Source organism: Achroia grisella, unplaced genomic scaffold (genome assembly GCF_030625045.1).
Source record: "Achroia grisella isolate CSIRO2021 unplaced genomic scaffold, CSIRO_AGI_Agris_v1 utg900, whole genome shotgun sequence".
NCBI lineage: Eukaryota > Metazoa > Arthropoda > Insecta > Lepidoptera > Pyralidae > Achroia > Achroia grisella.
The window spans coordinates 3,926,373-3,953,909 of NW_026713059.1; the positions used below are offsets into that span (position 1 = coordinate 3,926,373).

The window sequence follows — 27,537 nt, forward strand, 5'->3', positions numbered from 1 at the left end:
AATTTGTTGTTTCATTTGTTGTTATGGAATAAGTTCCATAACAAATACACATTTCATAAAGTAGGGGTCTATTAGTTTACAGAGAGAAGATTAGATTTTTAGAAATACAAATTTACACCCAAAGACTTTTTGTTTGACCTTTTTCTTCTTCTTGTTAGTAATCTGGCAGTTCTGGCTGATACTACGATTGAGCCTATTTCGGTCTCAACCGTATATAATATTTCAACCACAGATAACAATAAAAACTAATCCGAGACACGACGACATACATAGGGTTGCGGGTCATAACTAGAAGAGAAAAAAGGTTCAAGATCGTGCCGTGACTTGGGAGAAGCTTAAGTCCAGCAGCGGATTTTAGTAGGCTGGTGATGATGATGGTGTTTTTGTTTGATACCATAACGGTCAAAAATCAGTAATAATTTTGACATATTGAAAATTTTTAAAAGGTATGAATCTCTGTGTTTAATTCATTATAAAATAAAAACAATTGATTATAATTTCAAGTAGGTTTATTTGCTTGTTAACTTTAAACATCCAAGAAGACGGTCTTAGAACTATCCACATTCTCACCCTAAACAAATAAATAGTTCACAAATATATATAGTTCAAAAAACATTACTCTAATATCACTATTATTTTACAAAACTAAAACTTATTAAAACATTTAAATTACTGTTAAAGTAGTTATTTAACAAATATTTGGTATTATTGAGTGTATAAATAGTAATTATTATGTAGTATGTTTAGGAGAAATAACTTAATATACTTAGGTATGCTAATGCTTTCCTAACCATTATTATTATATGGTTACGTTTTAATTCAGTAATTACAATATTTTTAGGGTTCCATGGCTAAATTGTAATAACAGTAATCTCATAGTCGTCATAACTCGATTTTGTAACATGTGAGAATTAGCGTTCCTAACTTAATCAATAATAATTCTCACTTGAAAAAATCTAAAAAAAAAATAATAAATTGGAATGCAAACAAGCTGATGTCCGCCTGATAGTAAGAGGTATCCGTCAATGAACAGCTCTACGGACATCAGTCATCACGTAACACCTGTAATACCATTCATGCAATGCCTTTCATATCATGTAATTTCACTCCCTTATCTCACCATTTAAACAAATAGTATACAGAGCAAACTGCTTGGTGGCTGAAGTAAGTAGACAGAGTCCATGCACGACTTTTTACGATGTAATTTAATATAGTTATTGAATTTGTTTACGTTTTGTCGCTCATTTTTATTCATCCACGTGGGTACCTCTGTGTCAACTCGGTAACTCTTTTTGTTTGGGTAGGTTTATGAAATATACAAAACAACAGTGTATCGAAGAATAGTTAACTCTAGAATGACAACGCATGTATGGGACCGAAGGCGTCAAATGGTGACGCAATATCCGTGGTGTCATACATATATGTACAGGCAATGATAATAACTAGGTACTTGTTTGCTATACTAATTACATTAAAATACATAATTAATATATCCAATATTAATAAAAAAAAGTTTTATCGACTCTACAATAACCGAGTATCGTAACGTCTAAGCCACGGATCCCTATAACATATCCATCATATATTTTGTCATTATATTTTCTTAATAGAAAAAGTGAAAAGTTTACTTTAAGAGATAATATTATTTGGATTACAAATTTGTAGAATATAAAGCAAAAATTATATAGGTGCTTACAAAATTCTGGCGAAATAACTATTGTTCACCATAACAAAAGTACTTATCATACTTATCCATAACGCATAATATAAAGTGTTTTAATATCAAAAGTGTATTACGAATTAAAAATATTACATAAATTTGGAGATATACATATTATTATACTATTAAAAGTAGGTAATAATTATGATTAACAATCCCATAGCGAATCACAGCGTGAAGTTAATAATCATAAAACACACTACCTACATATTGTGTTCGTGTCCGAAGTGCATTTATGAGAAACATGAATATTAATGAAAAAAAAATGTTTTATCAGGACCCAATCACAAACTCCTAGCTATAGCTCTCTGTTGTCTATCGATTATTTGATTATGTAGTTACATACTCAAATATAAAAAATAATCGTGTTACTACACTATATATTTATCTAACAAGGAGGTACTAGATAAATCGTCAATTAAAATTCTTTAAAATTTTAATTATAAACGGAGTCGTCTAAAAGTTGAGCATTTAAACCAGCATACCAATTTGCACGGATAATTATAATAAATAACGGTAATAAATAGCTGAGCACAAATAAAATACACAAGTATTTAATTCTAATCAACTCATAGACATTGTATGAGTGTAATCTTTATGAGTAACAGCGAAATAACTAAAATTTAACTACTTTTATTTAACTACAAACTTTCATACTAAAAATAAGTTAATACTTAAATAAAAGTTATTTTAAATAAGTGATGACAAGAGTGGAGTTTACAAAAGTCGTAAAGTAAATCCTGTAACAAGTTACTTGTGAAAACAGTAAAACAAATTCGACGTTTCTCATAACTGCATTGCTTAACATTGTGTAAATTGAGTATTTAATGTTAACTTATACTTATATATAATAGAGTAAATGTATATAACAATGAAATTTTACGATTTGAATAAAAATGTATAAAGGACTATTACTAATTATAATATAGGTATTTATACAATAATATAGAACATATCAAAACATTTCGTTTTCTGAAACCTAATTCAGAAGCTGAGGTAAACAAGCAAAATAGATATATATAGCAAAGTTATATTATATAATCTTTTATAACTAATAACTATGTACAGAACAATAAGCGTTTCTGCAAAATGAATCTTTACTTGAAAATATCAATTATAAATATTAACTCTTTTTATAATTCATATAAATCAGATGTACAGAACTCCAAGTGCATAATTTGAGCAATATGTAAAGTATTTTGAATATTTGAATCAAAGCCAATTGATAAGTCTACGGAATATAATATCTCTGGAAAATAGAAAATTAAAAGGATAATGACAGAGAATTTATTATGGTATCGTTAATAATAATTATATTGGCCCACTTGATAAAATGTGATATATGTGACTTAGAGTGTAGCAGTAGCAGTACCATGAATATTGCAATTACATCATAATGGTACTCCTAAAGCTAAAAGTTCTCACTTGGTATTATTATTTTCGAAATAATAGTAAAACAAACACATAATATCTAAGCGGAAATGGAAAGATTTAGGATCGTAATATATAAAGTGTGATGATCGATAATAAATAGTGTAAATCTAAAAAGCATTTCATCTCGCAGTAGTTGACTTTCAAAATACATGCAATTAATAAAGACTATGTACTGGACGAAATAGCTAAGTCTATCAATTATCATTTCAAAATATATGTAGATTTTGGTGTTTCAATTGAATAACTACCATTCTATAAAAGAATATTCACATTCATACGAATCTATTCCATAATAAGCTCCAAAAATCTACTCGTATAAAACTTTGGTGTTATTTTTGTCTAACTACTGGGTCCTCGGTAAGTATTACTACATTTCAAAATTTTTATCCAAAATATTGTAATACTACATTTTTATCGTAAAAATATTGCTACAAAATTTCTAAACTCTGTTCAAACTATGTTAAGTTCATACTTAGTAAAATTATTTTAATATTTTATTGTAATCATTATATCAAAGCTTGATGCTCAAAAATTTTTCAAAAATATTATTAGGTCGATTATTGTTCCCGTTATAAATAATGGCGTCATATCAAAATAAAAATGAATGGCGACAAATTTATTCAATGTTCTATGTGATATATTTGCTGTAACATAAATGTGTAACCTAATGGAAGACATTTATTTTCAAAACGAGTGCGTGAATGTATGATGTGGTTTAACATAAATTGGAATGTTTCTACCGAATCTGCTTCTATAAATATATTCTTAACTAACTGTACTTAAATAGAATGATAATATGAACACAATAACTTCATTTACATGTATTGTAACAATAACACTACAATTTCAGAAAAAATAACATATAAGTATTAAGCGCTAAATCAATAAAATCTAACCCGTTCAATTAAAAAATACTGTAGTTTAAATAGTATAACATAACACTAGTTATCGTTATGATTGTTAAAGCATTCAATAAAGCTACAAATAAATAACACATTAAAATATTTTAATACAATAACTTAACATTAAAGCAGTCAACTTCAAAACTAATATAGGGTGGCTAAAAGTGAATGCCGATCAAAGGAATAAGTTTAATAACCCAAGCGCTTGAGTATAAAGATAATAATGTAGACAAACTGGTTATTATAGATTATCATGGTCTACGTACCTACATTCCTTACCGGCAAACAACAACTATATTTCTAGAATTAAATTTGACACCACTGAGTATTTTTCAGTATATTTTAACTTAGTGTCCTCAAATTTAACAGTATCGATACCCCGTTAGTTGAATCTATGGCACTAACACGTAACTACACCAGTGTTCTACTTTTTTTAATTCAAATGTACCATAGTTGGTGTTTTGTCGCATTGCACTCTAATACCTTCGGGCCCATCGCTACATGTAAGCAGGCTTCATTTTATAAGCACGTTTCCAGATCTCACATAAGCACACCGTCGAATGGAATCTGTAGAATATTGCTAAAGGCATCGAAACATGTGTTATAATGGTCCAAGCCCACAAACCATAAAAATGCAGCTGAACTGGGTGAGATTCGGCTCGAGACTTTTCTAGTGTATTTATAGCCCACATCGCTAGATTAGTAACCAAAAGAAACGTCACTATTTCTCTTCCAGGTTTCTTTCGCAATTGCTCAGGAGTTTTTGCCGATCTTCGACTTGCATCCAATATAAACATCGTCTGACATGTTGTTTGAATTAAGGATGACAGTGCAGTAATTAGAATAAGAATCGTATTCTTTTCGATAGTAAAATGTCCTCCTATAATTGTAAATGTACCGTAAATAAACATGCCAGTTTGAGCGCCCACTAAAAGTATATTATCCAATTCTAGATTTCGATTACCATCATACTTGAGATTTCGGACGCAGACCATTCCCGCAAGACTAGCAAATGTTGTCATTGCATACAACCCCAACTCACAGAGATTAACTTCCACAACCGCCAATGTTGCATATTCTTTTTTAGATACTAAAACGAAGAACAATATTAACGATATTATTGTAAGAACTAAGACTAGAATACCAAAAAATAGCCCCTTGTGTGCACGAGCACAATCAACACTATATAAGTGTGGTGACTTCTTATATGCAAGTCCCTCTAATATTCTTGCTTTTGCTATAGCAGCTGCGACATCCTTTGATGGATATTTAGATATGTTTTTCCACATGACATATAATATGGCTGCGCATATTAGAGAATACTCAATTGTGCATGGGAAAAGAAATGGAGAGGCGTCCTGTACTAGAGACCCCATGATGTTGGTTCGGCGACATTCGAAGATATGATGTGGGCCCTTCAACCCCCTCGGTACTCGTAAGTGTGCCGCAGCCGGATGCGAAGATGGAACTTCAGTTGCTAGAGACGCGAAGGCCTTTTGAAATGCTGTAAGCACAACAAACAATATTTGTTATATATATGATATATATTTCTCATCTCCTGACGATATAATGTTGATCAAATTGCCGGTCAAATTGGCTATTGCGCCATAAAGTTATGTTGATTGGAATGCAATATGTAATAATGGATTCCCCGAAATTATGTCAAATTTCAGGGAATCCTATAGCTATAACAAGGATTGCTCCAATGTAGGATACAACAGGTTAGGAATTTATCATTAGAATATGTAACGCTTATTAGAATTACGCCATATGTATTAAAAAAAAAAAAAAGTTTAGGAGACGATGTTACGCATGTATTATGATATGACTGTTTGTATTGATTAAGGATGTTTTCAATGTCCATAAGTTATCACAAAACAATCATTTCTATCACTTACTAAATTCCTATCCTTCAAGCACTGCTTAGTTCGGATCCAGGTACCTATTGTATGACTAGACCATAAGTATTTATTTCTTTTTTGACTTACTTTGATAATATAAAAAACCATTTAACGATTACATTCGACCTATAATAAGAAATTTTTAAACTAATACTTCCTTTCTCCAATTAAATTAAATAATGCGTTGAAAAATACTTCTATAAATACTTTTAGCAAAAAATTAGCGTGCTAACACAAAACTTCGACGGAATAGGGTATTAACGAAGATTTGCTCGCTTAGTCTAACTGTCTAACTTCTACCAAAGTTGTGAGATTACGTGATCGATTTATTAGCAAAAGGTTAAGAAATTATATTAGAATTTCGATCATGCAGTTTCATAAATATACTTTAAGTTGTTTCTTGACAAACTACTATCTACTCGTATCTATGAAATCGTAGCAGGGTAAAGAAACAAATTATACGTTCTATATATCTAAGTCCTGCCTTTAAACCATAAAAAATGGGGACAAGGCTCCTTAGAGGATTAAATAAAAAATGGCTTTATTAACATAAAGCCCTGTCTAAAATGAAAACGAACCTCGTATACTAGGATATTCTTCCACATAATTTTAATCATATTCACTATATATGTATATAAATCTGATACACTCATAAATTATTGAGTGCTCAGATATTATATTTTTACAAGGAATTGAAACTGTGATTTTATACCCTGTTCGCTTGAAAGTAGCGACAAATTGAATGAACATATTGTTTCGTCAAGAGCTAATAGAATCCATAAATCTGCCATCGTCATAGAATATCTAATTAATATTTCAAAAGACGGCAATAACCTTATGCCTATAAATTAACTCTTTCTGTAGGTATATAATATTACTACTTCCTAAAAGTATCAATATTTGCCATTTATTGTTTATTATCATGATCTGGACTGAAAATGACAAACAACATCACGAGCGAGTTAAAAGTTATATACACGTATTATTTATTTATTGTACACATTAAACGCTTATATCCTGTTGTTATCGTTTATGAACTTTATCTACCACTCCACATTTCCTCTCAGTCCATCTTTGAATGATATATATATATAAAGATATTCTTATGGGATAAGTCCGCCATTCTACTGTTTTATTTCTTATAGCCGTTGTATCATTTTACTCTTGTACAGTAAAGTGTTAAAAACAAAATAAAGTTATTTAATAAGTTAATAAAAAAATGACTTACCAAGTCTATGGGACAAGCCTATGGTCTTATTCTCTGGATCGTAGAATGTAAGGATCTCGTGCTTGGTCTCCTGTACTAGGACGTTCAGCCATACACTCAGGTTGGTGCCCACCATGTGCATCAGACCGAACCGTGCTACTATCTTGTGCTTGTATACTTTCATCTGTAACAACATGTCGAGAATTATTTATAATGTTATTATTATTATTTATAATTCAATAAACATCACACTAATTTTAATAACTTTATCCTCTTCTTCCTCTCTTTCCCTCATTCCCCTATCCAATGGTTACATTTTTTATAATTAAATAATATAAATCATATTTTAATACTATTATTGAAACGTGACGTCACCAAAATCTATGACCATCTTCTTCGGAGATTATCAAAATCTATGACAGGGGTGGGCCCTGTCATAGATTTTGATAATCTCCGCTAATATCACCATCTTCTTACACGAAGTTTGTGACTCCTGCCAGCCCTTGTTATATGATGTCTCCCTTTCCCCTTAACGTGTGATGCAATTTATAGAAGGGCCTTTACCAATATTAAGACTTTTGTAGTCTACCTCATATTTCAATAGTAACGAGTTCGATTTCCGAACACTTATAAGTATATTTTTTAACCATAACATTTTACACTGCGCCATCTAATGTATCCCAAGCTAAGCAGAGATTGTGTTATGTATACTAAAAAATTGATAGATATACTTACATATTTTTTTGACAAATGCATATTAATTATACGTATATATAATACCCAGACCAATACCTGGATACCTGGGATAGATGGCAGGCTATTATAATTATTAGGCGCTACGATGCCACGGACAGACACACGTACATATAGAGTGAAACTTATAACATTCCTCTTCGTTCTAATATATTAATAAAATTATTACCAACCTCATTATTAAGAAAGATGAAATACATCTGTATAAAGATGAAGGCCATTCTGGTCGCGGGTGTCAATGCAAGCAATACATTATGGCAATTGGTGTCTCGTTCCAGTTCCCAGTATTGTCCAAACTCCAACCCAGAGTATATCATGGAGCCGATGCCGAATGCTACAAAAGTTAAAAACAAATATTATTACTCATCATCATTATTACATAGTATAAAACAAAGTCGTCTGTCCCTATATATGCTTAAATCTTAAAAACTACGCAATGGAAAAAACCGCTACAAAGCGGTTTTTTTTAATAGATAGAGTGATTAAATTTCATTCAAGATTCAAGATTCAAGAGGAAGATTAAATATACATAATACATGTACACCCATGAGTCGGAAGTCGGAGCGAGTAGCTAGTTACACATAGTATAAAACAAAGTCGCTATCTGTCCCTATGTAGGCTTAAATCTTTAAAACTACGCAATGGATTTTGAAGCGGTTTTGTATTTAATAGATAGGGTGATGGATTCAAAAGGAAGGTTTATATCTATAATACATGAACATACGTGCGAAGCCGGGCGAGTATCTAGTTAATAAACGCGAAAGTTTGTGATTATGGATGTTTGTTACTCTTTCGCGCAAAAATTAATTATCGGATTTTAATGAAGCTTATTCATCAGAATAACATGTACATTACAAATTTCTAGCAGATGAAACCGCGGGCACAGCTAGTATTTAATATCCCAAAAAGCCAAAATTCTAGCTTCATAAAACTTTCATCCCCTATTTTATTTTAGCCCGGTAAGTGTAATTTTTCACAAACTTTAATTGTAATATATGAATATGCACTAAATATAACTTATATACAATTACAAAGACTGGGGGGTAGGGGATTCTTAGTAATGTGGATTGATGGTTCCCTTGCTAGCAATGTCAGGTACACGCGGTTACCTGGAGATCATCATGATTATTTCTTTATTTTTTATTCTGGTGAATTTGTCACGATTGGCTAACTGATCTAACCTAATAATTATCTTATCATATTCCATTGGTGCCCCGCCAGCGTCAACCATTAGTACAGGCGGCTACACCATTCCATGATTATATTATATCTATTAAAATTAAAATAAAAAAATATGGCGACTAGCTGTTACTGACGATTTCGTTTGCTTTGTTTGTGGTAAGAGATAGCCTATGTCCATCCTCATAATGCACTCTATGTCACCGTAAAATTTCATTAAAATCCACTTGAGTTGTAAATTTACTTGTAATTTTAATATTTGAATATAGGTTATTTTTGTGGAAAAGATTTCTAAGAAAAGATTTCCCGATAGTAATTGTAATCATAAATATCAATAAAAAAATTAATAAGATCAAATCAAACGTAGTGATTAGAGCAGACTAGTCCCTACACGTAGCCCTCATTCACGAGCCAGGAATCACTGCCCTCAACATTATCATGCGGCAATATTTAGTTATCATCGTTATCAGTTAAAAGTTAGCAACAATAATTTCTAGTAGGTGTTAAATAAAACTACTAGTTCACAATGATAAACCATTTATTAAATTTCATTATACTTCAAATCTTTGATTATAACTTAAAATAACATTTAAAAAATAACAACTCATGTAATGTGACCTAAAATCCTTGATACCTGTGTTTTACATATTTAACAATTAATAATTTATTTTAAAATAATTAACTTGGCATTAAAAATCTAAATCCTAGCTATTCAAGTGTTGTTCAAGTTATGTGTTGAAGTTTGAACGAATAAATAAACAATTTTTTCTGTAATAAATACAATAAAAGCCAAAACCATCCCTACTACGATTATAATATGAGGAATAAAGAAATCTTCCATTTTTAAACTTGTGAAAACACGTTCATTCTCTTTCTGTTTCAGAAAAAAAGACTTTACCGGCTCAAGGCCTAACTCACGAAATAATGCAACAAATAAACCATTTTCACTCATTCTCAAAACTTTATAATTCATCCTGTCAACACCTGGAAAACCACGGACAAAATATATGACATGGCATGTACGTTGCAAGTTATATTTTGATTCATAAATAAGGTGACGATATTTAGCTTGTACCAAATACATATATTTTAGATAAAGATTAATAGTATAAAGATTTGGGATTTTTGCTAATGACATCAAACTGGTTTCTAGGTCAGCACACTCCGGTGCTATTTCATCTACATCATTTACAATAGGAAGTTGAAATTGACTAAATAACCATTTTGAAGCATTGGACAAACAAGGTCGATAGTTCAATTTCAAGAGTACATCATAACTTTCAATACCAGGGCGTTCGCCAGGCTTTGTAGCCAAACTTATTAGGGATGTTTGATAAAAATTTGTTATTAAAAATATAAATCCAATCCATAATATTAAATATCTGTTTTTTTGAATAAGTTCTTTAAAATACTGTGATATATCACCAAACATTGAGCCCCAAACGTACAAAATTACTTTTCCATTAAAATTTAACCCATCTATTGACGAAGTTATGGCTAGACACAAACATATACATAGAAATACAGTAATTAATAATAAGAGAAAGGTCTTTTTGTCAAAGCTGTGATAAATTATTCTCCATCTCCCAATGTATTCTCTTTGTGACGCAAAAACTTTGAAGAAATTATCACTAGAGGCAAAATATGTCCAAATATAATCACATAAATACATTGAATTTACAGTTAAGAGAAAACCACCCGCAACTACGTCGGTTCCATTATTTTGTATTTCTCCTAAAAGTTCGGTTGCTGTGAAGTCATCAAGATTTACGTGTCCAAATTTATCAGGAATAAGATCATAGATGGGCAATATACGGAATTTCTCACTCTCCGCTAACAAATCCATTACTCGCTGCTCGAAACCAATAATCATTCTGCCATCTCTTTTATGCGGAATAATTGAGAATGGACCATTGTCATTAGTAAGAACACGCAGTGTACAGTTTACCAAAGTTCTTGAATTGTCGTCAGGAAAAATATTTACATCATGTCTGAGTTCATTGCATTCACAACATTCTGTTATATTTTCGTGATTACGTCCACAATTGCCTTCTCCATAAGGAAAATATGTATGAACTGTATACTTTCTTCCAAGTCTGTTTAAGAGTAAAATATTTAAAATATGAGAATTAAACAATAATTTAAAAACAGCCCTCAGTTGTTCAATATCGACTTGGTGGCTCATTGTAATTATAAACTTAGCTTTAGGGTTCCAACTCCACTCTAGTTTTAGTGAATTTATTGTATTATTTAAATCTTTAGCGCCTTGAGCTGCTATTAAATATGCTTCTCTGAATGATTTTTTTTTTACATCTACATGGATTTGTGGGATCCGAAAATTTAATAAAACATGAGTAGTATCGTGGATATCACACAAGAAATCTTCAGCATTACTTATCACAGTTAATTCCGTGCCTTTTTCTAGTTGCGTTATAATCAGTTTAATTATACACGATTTTAATTCTTTATGATTGCTACTTTCATGAAAATACATTATTGAGCTGGATTGTATATTTGTTATGTACATTACAAAAAGTATTATGTGATAGATCATAACTGTGTTCAGTGGCAAATGTTCTTTACAATCCTCAGTAATCAGGAAACTTAGAGTTTTTATATTATATGTAATTGTTGGTAAACATGTCACTAAATACATCTCAATAAATAAATGAAAGGCAGACAAATGAGAATTTGATTACCTCTTTATTCGACTTCAAGTAACTACCTTTAAGTGTTACTAGACAAATATGACGAAACATTTTTACATAGTTTAATATATCTATAGACCATAATTGGATAAAACTGCTAAAAAATATAATATATAAATTACGGAAATAAACTCTGAGTGTGAAAAGCTTTTTAAAACATTGGATATATAATAATTATTTCAGTAGGTATACTACGTTGAATTTAAATGTATCTAATTAGCGGACCTCATTCAGATAGTATTTCTTCTCATGTCATAAACCGATTAATATCAATAAAAACCATAAAACCAAGTATTCCAAAGATCCTGGTCAAGTTTATGAAGCGCTATTCAATCCATTTTGCTTGCTTTGGTCTTATTATGATTCCATTATATCCTACTTAAATTGTAATATGACAAAGTTCTTGATTTCTTATTGCCAAATTCATATTTCTTTCTCTACAAGCTTCTCTGCTCTTGAAATCATTTGGTTGACTTTGTAATTCCGACGATCCGAATACATTGGCAATACTGGCGTACGAATATTTTTTTATATAACATGATCATCCATTAGATAAATAGACAGTGGGATACTATTGTAATTTGTTTATTTGACATATATCATCATCACCATCTGCCCACTACAGTCCATCGAAAGACATACATAGTGTCTCGATTTCGTTAATTATTTTTCTGTTATGTTTGTTATTAACAGGAGAAGGTTTACATGAAAGAAAAAATAAGAAAAATGTTTTTGAGTACTTTTTTTTATTAATCATAAAGATGCGAATTCAATATTCATAGTTAAGACAGAACAACATCTGTCGAGTCAGCTAGTATTAAATAAAAAAAGCAATTCTTCAAAGCATTTAATTAATAGGATTTACAATAAATTTATATATTTTCGAACAAATATTTAAAAACAAAACACTACTCTGTACTTAACTAAATAATACTCAGTAGTATGTTAAGAAACCATTTAGTATGAAAGTATGACAATTTGCTAAAGGGTTTATTTTAGATGATATAAATATAAATTGAATGCTAAACTGTGGAAAATTCACAAAAACTGGAGAATATGAACTTTAATCTATCATAAATATTTTATTTTTTTGAAGACGAATTATTTACAAATAGAAAATAGATAAAAAATAATAGAAAATGGTTAACAAAAATGTACACAGGATTTCATTAAAACCACTTTGTGATAAACATAGTTCAATCCTATTATCCAGTAAAGAAAATTATTTCACCCCGAAACACTGACAATATATATATATCTCTTTTATTAGCCCATAGAGAATATCAGCACTGTAAACTGTCACAATATATGCCGAGTATGGGCCTTGTTGCCAACTAATAAAATAGATGTATAAATTGTATAGCATCATATTGTGTAGTGTTATATGTATATGTACGTTATTTGTCGTCAATAAATTTCTTTCTTTCTTTTCATTTCTCTATAGTCAGTCTATTGCTCTATTTCAGTGGGTTCCCAGATGTGGCACTGCTTATCCGGGCAAGAGGACGTCTCCAAAATCCGCCAGTTAATTATGAAGTGAGTATGAAATAAAATAAATACAATTCTCTACAATAAATACAATAATTGCTAAAGCTGTGCCTGCCGCAATTATGATATGCGGAATCCAGAAATCTTTAATTTCCATACTTGAGAAGACACGTTCATTTGCTTTTTGTGTCAAGAAAAAGGACTTCACGGGTTCAAGACCTAACTCACGAAAAGCTGCCACAAAAAAACCATTCTCACTCATTCTCATAACTTTATAATTCATAGTATCAATACAAGGAAACCCCCGAGAAAAATATATGACATGTGTCGCTCGTTGAAAGTTATGGCCTGATTCATATATAAGATGGCGATATTTACTTTTTACCAGATACATATATTTCAGGTAAAGACTAATGGTATATAGATATGGTAATTTGGCTAGTGACATCAAACTGCTCTCTAAGTCTATGCATTCTGGTATTGGTTGAGATACATCATTAACAATAGGTAATTCAAATTGCTGAAACAACCACCTTGATGAGTTGGACAAACAAGGACGGTACCCTAACTTTAAAAATTCGTCACCAATCCTGATTCCAGGACGAATGCTGGGCTTTGTTGCCAAGCTTATTAAAGATGTTTGATAGAAATTATTTATTAAAAATACAAAACCAATCCATAGTAATAAATATTGTTTCTTTAAAATAAGCTTTTTTAAAAACGGTGATATATTTCCAAATAATGAGCTCCATGTATATAAAATAACTTTGCCACCATAATTTATTTCATCTCCTGTTAATAAGATTATGACTAAAGACAAAAGAACGAATAGAAATAGCGCAAATAGTAACAATATAAAGGTATTTTGATCAAAGCTGTCATAAATTATTCTCCATCTACCAATGTACTCTCTTTGAGAAGTGAAAACCTTGAAATAATTATCACTGGATCCAAAATACGTCCAAATGTAATCACATAAATACATTGGATTTCTTAATAAAATAAAACCACCCATAACTACATCTGTTTCTCTCATCTGTATTGATTCTAATAGTTCTGTTGCTGTAAAATTAGGTAATTGTATGAATCCAAATCTATCTGGTGTAGTATCGAAAATATATGATACATGGAAGTTTTCACTCTCTGCTAATAAGTCCAATACTCGCTGCTCATAGCCAATAATCATTCTTCCATCTTTAATGTGTGGAATAATTGAGAATGGTGGATTGGCATGAGTAAGAACACGTAGCGTACAGTTTTTAAAGGTTCTGGAACTATCGTCAGGAAAAATATTCATATCATGCTTGAGTTCATTGCATTCACAACATTTTGTTATATTTTCGTGATTACGTCCACAATTGCCTTCTCCGTATGGAAAATATGTGTAAACTATATATTTTCTTTCAACTCTAGCGACAAGTAATATGTTCAGTATGTAAGAAATAAGCAGCAGTTTAAAAACAGCCCTCAATTGTTCAATGTTAGATTGGTGCCTCATTGCTATTATGAACTTAGCTTTAGGGTTCCAACTCCACTCTTGCTTTAGTGTATTTATTGTGGTATTCAAATCATTGGCATCATTTGCTGTTATTAAATATGCTTCTATATACGAATAATTTTGTCCATGTATATACGAGTCGCGATACTTTAGTAGAACATGTGTGGTGCCGTGAATATCATTTAACAAATCATCACCGTTACTTATCACAGTTAATTCAGTGCCTTTTCTTAGTTGTGTTATAATCATTTTATCAATACACGTTTTTAATTCTTTATCATCGGTAATTTGTTCAAAGAACATTAATGATGTAGAATGTACATGTATATTTACGAAGTACATTACAATTAAAATTATTACATGACAGATCATGGCGCTGTTTTGTATCAAATAATCTCAATATAAGACTTGATGACAATAACTTAATGTTTTTATAGTACAGAATTATTAGTATATACGAGTAAGTCAATACCCTTAAATAAACTAAGATATGACAAATGAGAATTAAATTACCTTGCTAAAGTTATACTTAATATTAAGAATTATTACAGAAATAGGTAATTATGAAAAACTACTACAAATACCTACATAAAAGCACGTTAATATACATTTATTAAAAGGAGAGACAGGAATTGGTTAGTAATGGGAATTAAAGACCCCATTCCTAGCAATGTCAGGTTGACCTTCACGCGGTACCCCCTGGTGCCCATTCTGATTAATTCTTGGTAAATTGATCACGATAGGCTAAACTGTCTTCATCCTCATCCAATCATCCTACATTATTTGAAATAGTGACCTTGGATAGCAATTTTAATTACATATTACAGGTTTAGGTACTTAATAATACATCCTTAGGTACCTAATATCTAAATGTACAACAAATTATAATGACGTAATAACATCCAACTAAATTCGAAAGTAATCTACTACTAAAGTAATCTAACAAAAAACCTAAATAAAGGTTAACTTTATAGCTTCTAAAATAACGAACTTCCAGACAAACTTACATCCCCTATTTTATTTTTATCAAGCTTCTAGGTATAAATATGATAATACTATATACCTACAATATGATAACTATGATAATTACAACCTTTCATCTCCCCTTACAACCCTTTCTTTGCATGTTCTTTTCCTATAGAGTCTAAACTATCTGTGTACCAAATTCAATAAAAATCGGTTCAGTAAATATGGCATAATAGCGCGACAGACAAACAGAGTTACTTTCGCATTTATAATATTAGTAAGGAAGTAAAAATATGTAGATAATTATTAGTAAACATGTAGTTTATGCTGAAACAATGTTGATGGTATCACTGAGTAAATATCATTACAAAACAACATATTGGGACAAATGAGAAATAGATTACCTCATTAAAAGGTTGTACTTGTATTGTTTATTGTTTGTTTATCCTTCCGTATAAACAGAGAAAATTAAACTATGCTGTTATTACATCAAACGTTTATTTTCTTACAAGTTAAGTGAGTTTTAATTTTCATTTTATAAACATCACTTATAAACACACTTGTAAGTAATAATTTCTTACAAAAGATACCACAAAAGAGTAAATATTCACATATTATAAATTTTTCTTATATTTTTTATATGTAGATCGGTATCTACCCTCCAGTAAAATTGCTACAACATCAAAATATAGTTAATTTATAAGACTAGACTTGATAGAACACTTTATCTACACAAATAAATATAATTCAATGGTTTGTATGTAATTTCAAATTAATAGTTATTGATTAAATGCGATTGAAAGTGTACATGGTACGTACTTAATGTACTTATAAAAGATAATATTTCAAAATAAAAAGTGTTATACGTATTTTGCTACTTTTATTTAAGAAAATGCATTTATTTTAAAAAATCCACGCAGACGATTTCGCGGGTCTGACACATCGTTTTGCTTCCAATGTCGCGGGTTCGATTCCTCGTGTAAAAACATTTGTATTCGTATGATCGTATGTATAGGTCTGAGTATTTTCAATACAGGTATTTACTTGTTACCAGGCAACTGCTACTACTATATTAATACATTTTTTTTTTATTATAGAATAATAACATATACAGGAGACACCCAGATCAACAATTACATTCATGAATATAAATATATGTACTGTACGAGGAATCGACCACAGAGGCCGTTAATAGATTATTATAAAAAAATTCTAAGTTAAAATGTCTAAATTCTTTAATATTAAAGACCTTTATATATATATATATATATATATATATATATATATATATATATATGTTGTATTTTATTTACAATCTAAAGGTTGTCTGGAAGAGATGCTTCTTGCGACTTCTTGCGATAAATATAAGCCTTTTGTACATCCAATTTTGTATAATTATCTTATGTATTAATTCTATTGGTGCAATAAAGAGTTTATAAATAAATAACAATCGATCTAAATGTATAAAGCTGATATTTCATAAATTATACCACATATGCTGCCGGTAGGTAATAAATAAAACCACAAAAAACAAACTAAAACCACACCACCAATTCACAGATTCAATTGAGAAGAACTGGCAAGAATCTTAAATATTTTTTTTAATGTTTAATATTTTTTTCAACTTATATATGATTTAAAGATAATGTTAAAGGTGCTTTATAAGAAAAATAACAGTGACACGAGTTTTTAAAGATTTTATTATAACAATCGAACATGTAACAAAATTATTATAAACTCTAAAATTAGTTTGTTCATTTTAAAGTAGAAATATTTATTAAATAATATTAAAAAGCAGTTTCAGGTGAACTGAAAACGGGAACAATAGGCAAAAAACTAGAGCAATTTTATGATTTTGTATTAACTACCTATTAGTTAACTCTACAGTCAATCAATGAACTTACTTTGATCATTTGCTCTAGTTTCAAGCTACATATTATTTTCATATTGACTGTAAATACCATATTAAGCGCAGGCGGTTGTCATATTTCTTATTGACGATAATGAAATCATTTATCGTTGCACAATACTCAAAATATAACAACTATAAATACTATTGATAAACTAATAACATTTTTCTACAACAAACATAATTAAAGCCAAAATCGTACCCAACATTATTACAACATAAGGAATAAGAAAATCTTCCATTTTTAGACTGGAAAATTGGCGAGCATTAACTTTTTGTTTCATAAAAAAGGACTTTACTGGTTCTAGACCTAATTCACGAAATGCTGCAACAAATAACCCATTTTCAGTCATTCTCAAAACTTTGTAATTCATTGTATCCATACAAGGAAAGCCACGAGCAAAAAATATAGCATGGCCGATACGTTGAAAATTAAACTTTGATTCATAAATAAGGTAACGATATTTATTTTGAACCAAATACAAGTATTTGTAATACTGACTAAATGTATATAAATTTGGAATTTTTGCTAATGATAACAAACTATTCTCTAAATCTGTACATTCTCGTAGTGGTGGATGAACATCATTTAAAATAGACAGTTCAAAATGTCTAAATAACCATTCTGAATTATTGGGAAAACAAGGTCGATATCCTAACTTCAACAACGCTGCCCTATTTTCAATTCCAGGACGTTGCCTTGGTTTTGTTGCCAAACTAATTAATGATGTTTGATAGAAATTACTCATTAAAAAAGCAAACCCAATCCAAAATAATAAATATCGCTTCGTTCGAATAAGTTTCATAAAATATGGTGATATATTTCCAAATGATGAACCCCAAACATATAAAATAACTTTACCACGATAGTTTTGCTCACCTTCTACTAATGTGATTATGACTAAAGACAAAAAAAGAAATAGAATTAAAGATACTAGTAATGAAATCCAGGTATTTTCATCAAAGCTATTGTAAATTATCCTCCATCTTCCAAGGTATTCTCTCTGTGATGAAAACAATTTTAAATAATTTTCAGTCGATCCAAAATATGTCCAAATACAATCACAAAGATACAAAGTATTTGTAAGTAAAAAAAAACCACCCATAATTACATCCGCTTCGTTATTTTGTATTCCTTCTAAAAGTTCGGTTACTGTAAAATTAGGAGGATTGACGTGCCCAAATGAGACAGACACGAGATCATAAGTATAGGATACATGGAATCTCTCACTCTCAGCTAACAAATCCAAAACTCGCTCTTCAAGACCAATTTTACTATCCCTCGTATTTGGAAGAAATGTAAATGGAGGATTGTGGTGAGTAAGAACACGCACTGTACAATTTTTCAACGTTCTGGAACTATCGTCGGGAAAAATATTAAAATCACTTGTAAGTTCATCGCAAGAAAGATTTTTTATTATGTTTTCGTGATAGCGTCCGCAATTGCCTTCCTCATAAGGGAAATATGTATAGACGAAATTTTTGCTGTCAAATTTAGCGATAAGCAAAATATTTAATATGTGAGAAACGAGAAACAAATTAAAAACAGCCCGTAATTCTTCAATATGTGCTTGACATCTTAATGTTATTACGAACTTGGCATTAGGGTTCCAACTCCACTCCTGTTTTAAAATACTTAGTATATTATCTAAATCGTTGGCATCAGTAATTGAAATTAAATATGCTTCTATATAAGTATAATTTTCAGGATGCATATCCGCGTCGCGAAATATTAATTGAACATGAGTGGAATTATGGATATCGGACAATAAATCTTCAGCGTTACTTATCACAGTTAATTCAGCGCCTTTTCTTAGTTGCGTTACAATAATTTTAACCGTACACATTTTCAATTCTTCATTAGTATTTTCTTGAAAGTAAATTGCGGAGCTGGAATGTGTACTTGAAACGTACAAGGAGAAGAGTATAAAGTAAATCATAGCGGTGTTCTTTATCAAACGCGTTTCACAGATAATAGTTGTCAGACAATTTGGGGTTTTTACATTGTGCCTATTTTTTATTAGGAAATATGTCATTAAGTACCGAAGCATCGTCAAATAAATATGATAAATGAGAATTAGATTACCTTATTACGGGCCACTAATACATGAATTTAATATGAATTCTCTTAGCTTCAGTGTATTGGAAAAATTTGTCACGAAATATAGTGTGTGTAAAATATATGTCATGGCTATAATATCAATGATCAGAGACACTGATAATGAAACTAAAAAACGGAATGATCCTCAACAGTCAAAGTTTAGCATCACTCCAAGTTAAAGTTCAAGTTTAAAATTAATAGTAGTAAAGTGGGTAAACTAAGGTTTACCCACTATAGCACTGTCAATTTACATATGCGACACAACCATGATTGGAAATTTAAAAAATCTATAATTTTCTATTTCAGATTCGATAATTGAACGGGACGAAAAGAAAATCGTTTCTGGAACTTACCCACTGCACCCATCCTGAGATAGAAGCTTCCATAGTGATGCGTGCGTGTAGCAAGTGCAAAGCCAAGTGACAGCCGCTTGGCTGCAAGCTGCGGTGGTACGTGCGGAGTGGCCGTGCTCCTCTCTGTCCGGGATGAACATGAATCGGACTCCGAGGGTGATGAACTCGAATCTGTTTCTGTAAGGATATAAATATATGACGTAAAAGGTTTAAATGATACACTGAGTGTATGCCATGAAATTCTAGTTACAATTATTTGATTTTTGTTACATCCTAGAACCCGTTATGTGTTTAACACTATTTTCTAAGGTCTATTATTTAAAAACTATTAGTTAATTTCTAAACTAGAGTATGTATTACTGTTTTATCATTTATGTATTAATATATGTAAGCCATTTTTATATACTGTGTGTATATGGCAAACAGAGAAAAGAACAAAATATTTGCATTTCATTCTAGCAACTTAAAAACTAAATATATTTTATAGATAGTATCATATATCGGAAACTTTAGTTACATTAATTTAGTTCCTTTCAAAGTAAAAATGAAGAAAACTTAAAAGGATGCTTTGAACAAATTACGCAAGGCGTTTGAAACTTGTTCTTACAAAAGCTTTTGGATCCCTGTCTAAGCATAATGATGCAATTTAAAACCAGTTTTTTTTTCAAGAAATTTTATAAGAATGATATTTGAGTTTTACCGCCTTCTTCAAAAACAATTAATATGTGTTTTGATGGAGGAGAATGGTATAATTTCATAAAAAGATATTGATATTTTTATTTTCAATAAAATGAAAGGTGGTTAACGCTATCAAAAATAGAGCTGAGCAAAGCTTTAGTCTAGACGAAAACTAAGGGTGACTAGTCTAGACGAAACTTCTTAAAAGAGCACATTTAGAAAAATTTATAAAAGATTTTACAAGTTAATCATTAACTGACTTTTATAAATTTTTCTAAATGTGTCTACATTAGAAAAATTTATAAAAGATTTAGCATTGTGTTTAATTATTGGTAAATTCGTCACAATATGCTACGACCTGACTTCTTCTTTATCTTACCTTCTTCCACTGGTATCCTGCCAGCATATTACCGTTAGCGCAGGTCAGTGCACTATTCCATATTTTTACATAAATATGCCAGGGATCACTCTTTTATTCCTAATTGAATTTAAAAATGAATTTGATTTTTGTAAAAATGTATAAGCTCATTTGAAAAAAATAAGAGCTGAATTTCTTGTCAATTCTTCTTAGCTCAAAAGCACTACGAACTGACGATAGATTTTAGATATATAAGAGTATGTAATAAACCTATATGAATAAAGATATTTTGATTTGATTTGGTTTGATTAAAAAAAATACTAACTGGCCACAACAGTAGTATCAGCTGCTGACCGCGATCTGTCCTTCACTAACGCTGCGTACATGTATAGTAAGAACACCATGCTGCCGATGTATAAATATAGGTAGAAACCCTGCAAAATATAAAAGCAGTGAAATTACTAGGTACGGGGGCATGTCATCTTAGTCTTTTTTTATTGAATGGGGAACAAACGAGCTTACGGCTCACCTGACGATAAGTGATTATCGCCATATATACCACTCGCAACACCAGGGGAATTGCAAGTGTATTACCTGCCTTTTAAGAAGTAATAAGGTCTTTTCTTTAAGGTTTCAATATAGTATCAGTTCATGCAGATGATCAGAATGTTAAAATGACAATGGAAACGCGTATGCGTCGTCATATGATGCCCATGGTATCGCGAATTCGATATCATGGGCATCATATGACGACGTATTATATGTGGTGTTGTTCATGTATATAGACGACCGTAGCCATTTACCATCAGCGCCATGTGCCTGTTTGTCATTAAAATTAAAGGTTAGATTAGGTAATCAACCGAATATCTCTGTATCTATCGTCAAAACTAAAAAAAATATTATATATTTCAGTTATTACAAAACAACAAAATAAAAATAGGAATATTTGATACAACAATTAACGCTATTCAAAATAATTTAATCTTAGTAATCACATTACATGTAATGATGGAAACTCGACAATACCTCATAAAACGAGGGCGGGATATAGGTAGATATGACTTCCGCCATGGGAAAAGCGACACCCATCACAACCAACAGTTTTCCATATAAAGCTGATAATGTAGTCGCCAATGCATCACTCCTGTCAACAAAAACAAACAATAAGTTCTTCAAAAGTTGAAGTAAGGGTGCAAGGTCTGCCGTATTAGGCTACCTTTCGCCTACTTTTATTGTTACATTTATATAGGTACTAGCGGATAATAATCACCGGAACAGCAGTGCCACCTGCCGAGTGTATTTGTGTTTTCAAATTATCCAGGGAAATTATTGGCATATACCTACAGAAAACATTTCATCCAAATCTGTTGTTTAGGAGGAGTTATGTAACAAAGAGAGTTATTGAACTATTCGATTCATGATATGGATGTATTCGATGTAATCCAAGAACATAGGTAGGTATAGATCGAGATTGACATCTAAGGATCTTGCAAAAAACTACAAAAAAAAGAATTACATAAACGTACGTACGATACCAAACTATATAAATTATGTACTATATAATATAATACATAATTATGTACTATGCCTAACATCGCAGTAAGTAAATATTATTCATCGCAACCTATCGCCTAATTAGCTAAACTCCTCGAAACTGACAAAAGCACGACTTACGGTCATTACATCGCAATTAAATTATTATCCGAGGAGCTTTCTTGCCCATTTTGTGGAGTAATATTTTAATAATCTCATTGTATTAATTACAAGCTGGATCTTTTTCTGTACGAATTATGGATAAACCTATCTATAGTTACACATTGTAGTCTACAAATACCTCGATATAAATAAAAACCTGTAATATAACACCTGTTCTATTACAAACCAAAACTTTATCCTTAAGCTGGAATTTGCTGTATTTTTTAAGAGTACTGCCTTGAAAAGTTTAATAACGGGTGATAGTTATTAAACTTGTAACTGGTATTTTTATAAACGCTTACATTTATATTAACTGTTTATTTAAGCAGGGTTACTTTTAATTTATAATGCTAAATTCTCATGAGTAGTCTCGCACTGTCAATTAACATTGTATACATATGTAGAACACAACAATATATACATATAACACTGTTATCCCACATGGAGTAGGCACTGTCAACAGTCGAAGTTGTGGTGAACGCAACACATGACATGCCCACAATTCGCTGGGTATATTTCAATCTAAGCCGTTGCTTAGATTAAAATATACCCAGCGAATTGTGGGTTAAACTATGTTTAGTAGGACGAGCCTAACACCGTCTCTCGTATTAATTATTGTTTTGATGTCGGTAATTCCTTCAATCAGATATATAAATTAACACAAAAAGTTTTTTTTGGTGTCGGATGGCGCTCTCATATTTTATACAACAACACAATATGCTATAAGTATATAATAATATACATATCTGCATGCTTCTAAAATTAAGTTTCTTTAATCAAATATTAAAAAGAATACATCGAAAATTCTTCTTAATACTCTGAACTATTTTATTATAGACATTAAAATGTGGTAAATGTATTATCATATAATATTTATTTTAAATTATTACTTACACAGTATGTTATTTAATTTATCTGTATAATACTTTTAATCTATTAATACTTACCATGTTGTAAAGACTTAGATTTTTTTAAGCAAATGGGCAACTAATACCTTCTTACATATAAGTATTTAAAGGATAGTATAACAAAAGTGTCAATCAAAATAATAGATGAAAATTACTTGCGCAATTTTACACTAACATTAGAGATACGTCACATAATAGCGATGAATTTAGATAACCTTTTACCAATCAATGGGTAAATATTCCTCCCTTATTCACGGATGAATGCGCTTATTGTATAAACACAATGTCTATTGATGCTGATCAATAAGTCATTCCTTATGTATAGCCATCAACACGGAAACAAGTTTCATTAGACTTTCCCTCTAAGGTAAGGTCTGTCAAAGGGCTACAATAGAATTGATCAATCATTGTTAATTTTTAGGGTGTCTTATGTCGTAGTGTAATAGGATTTTATAAATATAAAATTTTATAAAAGTAATAGGGAGTAAACTAGTTTAATAATTGTTTAATTAACTTCCTGTCTATAAAACAATATTAGTATTTATTTTATCGAACACGTTATTTTTCCTATTAAGAATCCTTAAAGAAATTATAATTATAAAAAATATTGTAAATGTTTAGATAATAAATCTATTTCTAGAGATATTATGAACTCTTAATTAATTGATATATTTGTCTAGATATATCAAAAATATACAAGAAAAAAGTATAATATAGATATATTATACTTTTTTCTTGTATATTTTTGACATAATTTTGGTAATATTCAATATTTGTATTAAAACAAATAAAAATGAACTGTGTGTATTGCGTTTATTTAAAATTCACTGTCCAATAAAAGTACTAAACAGATTTCCTTATTTATTACAACTGTAATCATCATCATTCATTCACAGCGATATAAAACATATTCTAAACATTGACCCAAGATATTAGCTATTTTATGTTATCAATAAACAAAATTAGGACGGCCCCACATAATGATATACGCTCTTATCTTATTATAAGAACAATTCAGATGAGAAGCACATTTGTGGTGAAATTAATTTTCTACGTAACTGGATAGCAACAACTTGACGGTCTGAAGAAAGTCACATGCATCACGTCATCATGTGATGCCCGTAGTATCCCTCATGCGTATACCATTCCGGTGCACTGCTAAATTATACCTACAAAAGTTGTCATTATATTCATGTTTTAGTTTTAAAGAAATAATGCAATTAAAATTAAAGTTAACTATAATAAATCCACAAAACTCAATATAATAATAACATTCCAACAACATGTTTCTAATACTATAATAAACACAAAGGAAAATGTAACAGAACACTCATTTTTCACATATGAGAACATTTAATTGATCCCTGAGATACCCGACAATTAGGGTTAGTGTTAGGTTTAATTTGCCTGGAACGTAATCCACTGGTGACATATTGTAGTAGCGAATATCGGATGTTAACAAGAATATGTACGAAAAAGCACTAAATAATACACGGCTACCTTTGAAAGATCCCTAAGAGTAAGCCAAGCGGGTCAGGATAATAAGAGCGGTCATAAGACCAAAAGTGTCTTACTGTTTGGTTCCTGCAAGCCCTCAGTGTTGCCTCTGGGGGAAGTTACCCTCGGCGCACGCACCGTTGCCATGACAACCTCATGTTATTGGCTCCCCACAGCGATCGTAACGGTACCTACTTACTGTTACACAGGAACTGGTTCCCGGCAATGATATGCCTCCGTCCTGTTGTATGGCGGCTTTAAATTATGACGTCACCGAATGAATGGAGATCCTTGAACTTTGAAAGGATGTTGCCATTGTTGTAAGATTTCTTTTACACTTCATTTGCATCTACAAAGAGTTACACGTGCATCTTAATTTAAAATGATATATAGGTATAAATTAATTTATATTTCATAAATTAATGACATAAACTAACTTTTTATACTGCACTATGCCATTGTATTTTATATCTAATGAGTATAGTAATTGTGATCAATTAAAATTGAAAAAGTAACTAGTAACTTCAAAGATAACTTAAATATATAAATACAATAGTTCACATAATATTACATATAATGGTTATGGAATATTATTTCCATTTAGATTCACAAAAGCTCCTGGTGAAAATATTAAAAAGGAAGGCGATATACGGCATTGTCAATAATAATTCAATATAGATCGGAAAACAAAATTTTGAAGTCTATTCAAAATATGCTGTCGTCTTTATTACTACTGAGTTCCAATATACTGATTTCACACTTTACTTTTATTAAACAAAACTTATTAGATGAGTATGTGGATACTTGAACTTACCACCCTCATATAAAATGAGCTTTTTAGCTAACTTTCCCTCAGTATGAATAATTCAGCACAATAAACTAGAATTGCGTTCATAATATATGATCCGCAATTCAGTGTTCAGATCTTGGTGAAAATATTGAATGGGGACGGACAACCACCATTATGTTGATTACTTATTAAACAAAGATCTTTTGTTTTTAATTTCCAGGAACTGATATTAAAATGAAAGGTTAAACGCAGTGATACAACAATGTTTTTGAAACACAATTTTCTCTGTGTATGACCTGAGTAACAAGTAAGCGATATTCTTTACTATCCCAAACAAATATTACCTTTATGTCAATTTTCATGGTTGAACCATCATTTATGATACGAAGGGGTAAGCAAAGAATAAACTTCAGTTATAAAAAAGATACAATCAATCTAGACTGGTAAACACTACTTTCCAAAGACATTTTAATACATATACCTACATGTATTATACAATTGTGACAATATATCGATACATACAACAACAAAACACTGATAACAGAGTAAGCACAGAACATATTTTCATCAATATCTATATGTGCTATATATGTAAATAGATTCAATATGTGCAAAAAGTAAACTAGTACACAACCCATGCATTTTAGTAATTAAGGCTGGATATAGTTATAAATATGGTAAGATTAATTTAGTCGTACTTGGCATGTAGTTGATTCATTAAAGATGTAGTTAAAAATTCGTGAATTTATAGTAACATATTAATGTAAATAGAAAACATAGGATTATAATTAGATCTTATATTATAATCCTATGTTTAGTTTTTATCCTATGTGATTATAATTAGACTATCCATGATCACGGGTAATCCTTTGCCTAAATAATAAGTAAACTATATCATGATATATAGCCAAAAACTTAAAAAAAAACATTGGTGGTTATTTAGGTTTAAAATATTCAGGTCGTTTAATTAAAACTTGTTATGTACAGTACTTTAATATATAAATAACACATTAAGTCTAACCACAACCAAGGATAAGTTCAGTGATTTCGGCTAACTTGCTGGAAGTCAAAACGGGGACCATAATTATCGAAGTTTCCCAACCACGCCCTCTGCTGGCTTGCGGTCGGAACTTAGGAATATGAGATGTCACGGCATTCATTGTCTTTGAAAGCTGCTGTGATTTGGAAAATTGTTTGCAAAATCACGCCCAAATATACGTAATTTTTTTTAATGGTGTTTTTTTGTAATGGCAAACTTGCTGACAGCTCAACTGATGGTAAGCGGTAACTATCACCGATATGCTTGAACAACACTGTGTCATTACGTTATCGTGTGACACTTACAATACCACTCACGCATTTTAAGAGAAGTCACTAAGATGTCGTTCCTCTTATCCTGTAATTGCAGTGCCAGATTAGATTCCAATATTTCTAAAATAGTGTGTGTATTGTATTATACGCGAAACATATAATATTGTTTGTAATGTTTAAA

At 30.6% G+C, this 27,537-nt stretch overlaps 2 protein-coding genes across 3 annotated transcripts in view; both read right to left on the reverse strand.

Moving 5' to 3' along the window:
* Positions 1-1,217: 1,217 nt before the first annotated feature.
* Positions 1,218-27,537, reverse strand: part of LOC131853394 (proton channel OtopLc) — a 58,539-nt gene continuing 32,219 nt past the window's right edge. For both annotated transcript variants that reach the window (XM_059204269.1, XM_059204270.1), the window contains exons 4-9: positions 22,182-22,299; positions 21,481-21,589; positions 20,120-20,296; positions 8,091-8,251; positions 7,186-7,348; positions 1,218-5,560 (exon numbers count right to left, since the gene is read on the reverse strand). In XM_059204269.1, the coding sequence (XP_059060252.1) occupies positions 4,554-5,560; positions 7,186-7,348; positions 8,091-8,251; positions 20,120-20,296; positions 21,481-21,589; positions 22,182-22,299 (1,735 nt within the window). In that variant the 3' untranslated portion in view covers positions 1,218-4,553. The remainder of the gene's footprint in view (positions 5,561-7,185; positions 7,349-8,090; positions 8,252-20,119; positions 20,297-21,480; positions 21,590-22,181; positions 22,300-27,537) is intronic.
* Positions 18,407-19,605, reverse strand: LOC131853395 (uncharacterized). The gene is given in 2 exon segments (XM_059204272.1): positions 18,407-18,557; positions 18,590-19,605. Coding segments are annotated over 2 exon segments (1,167 nt in total).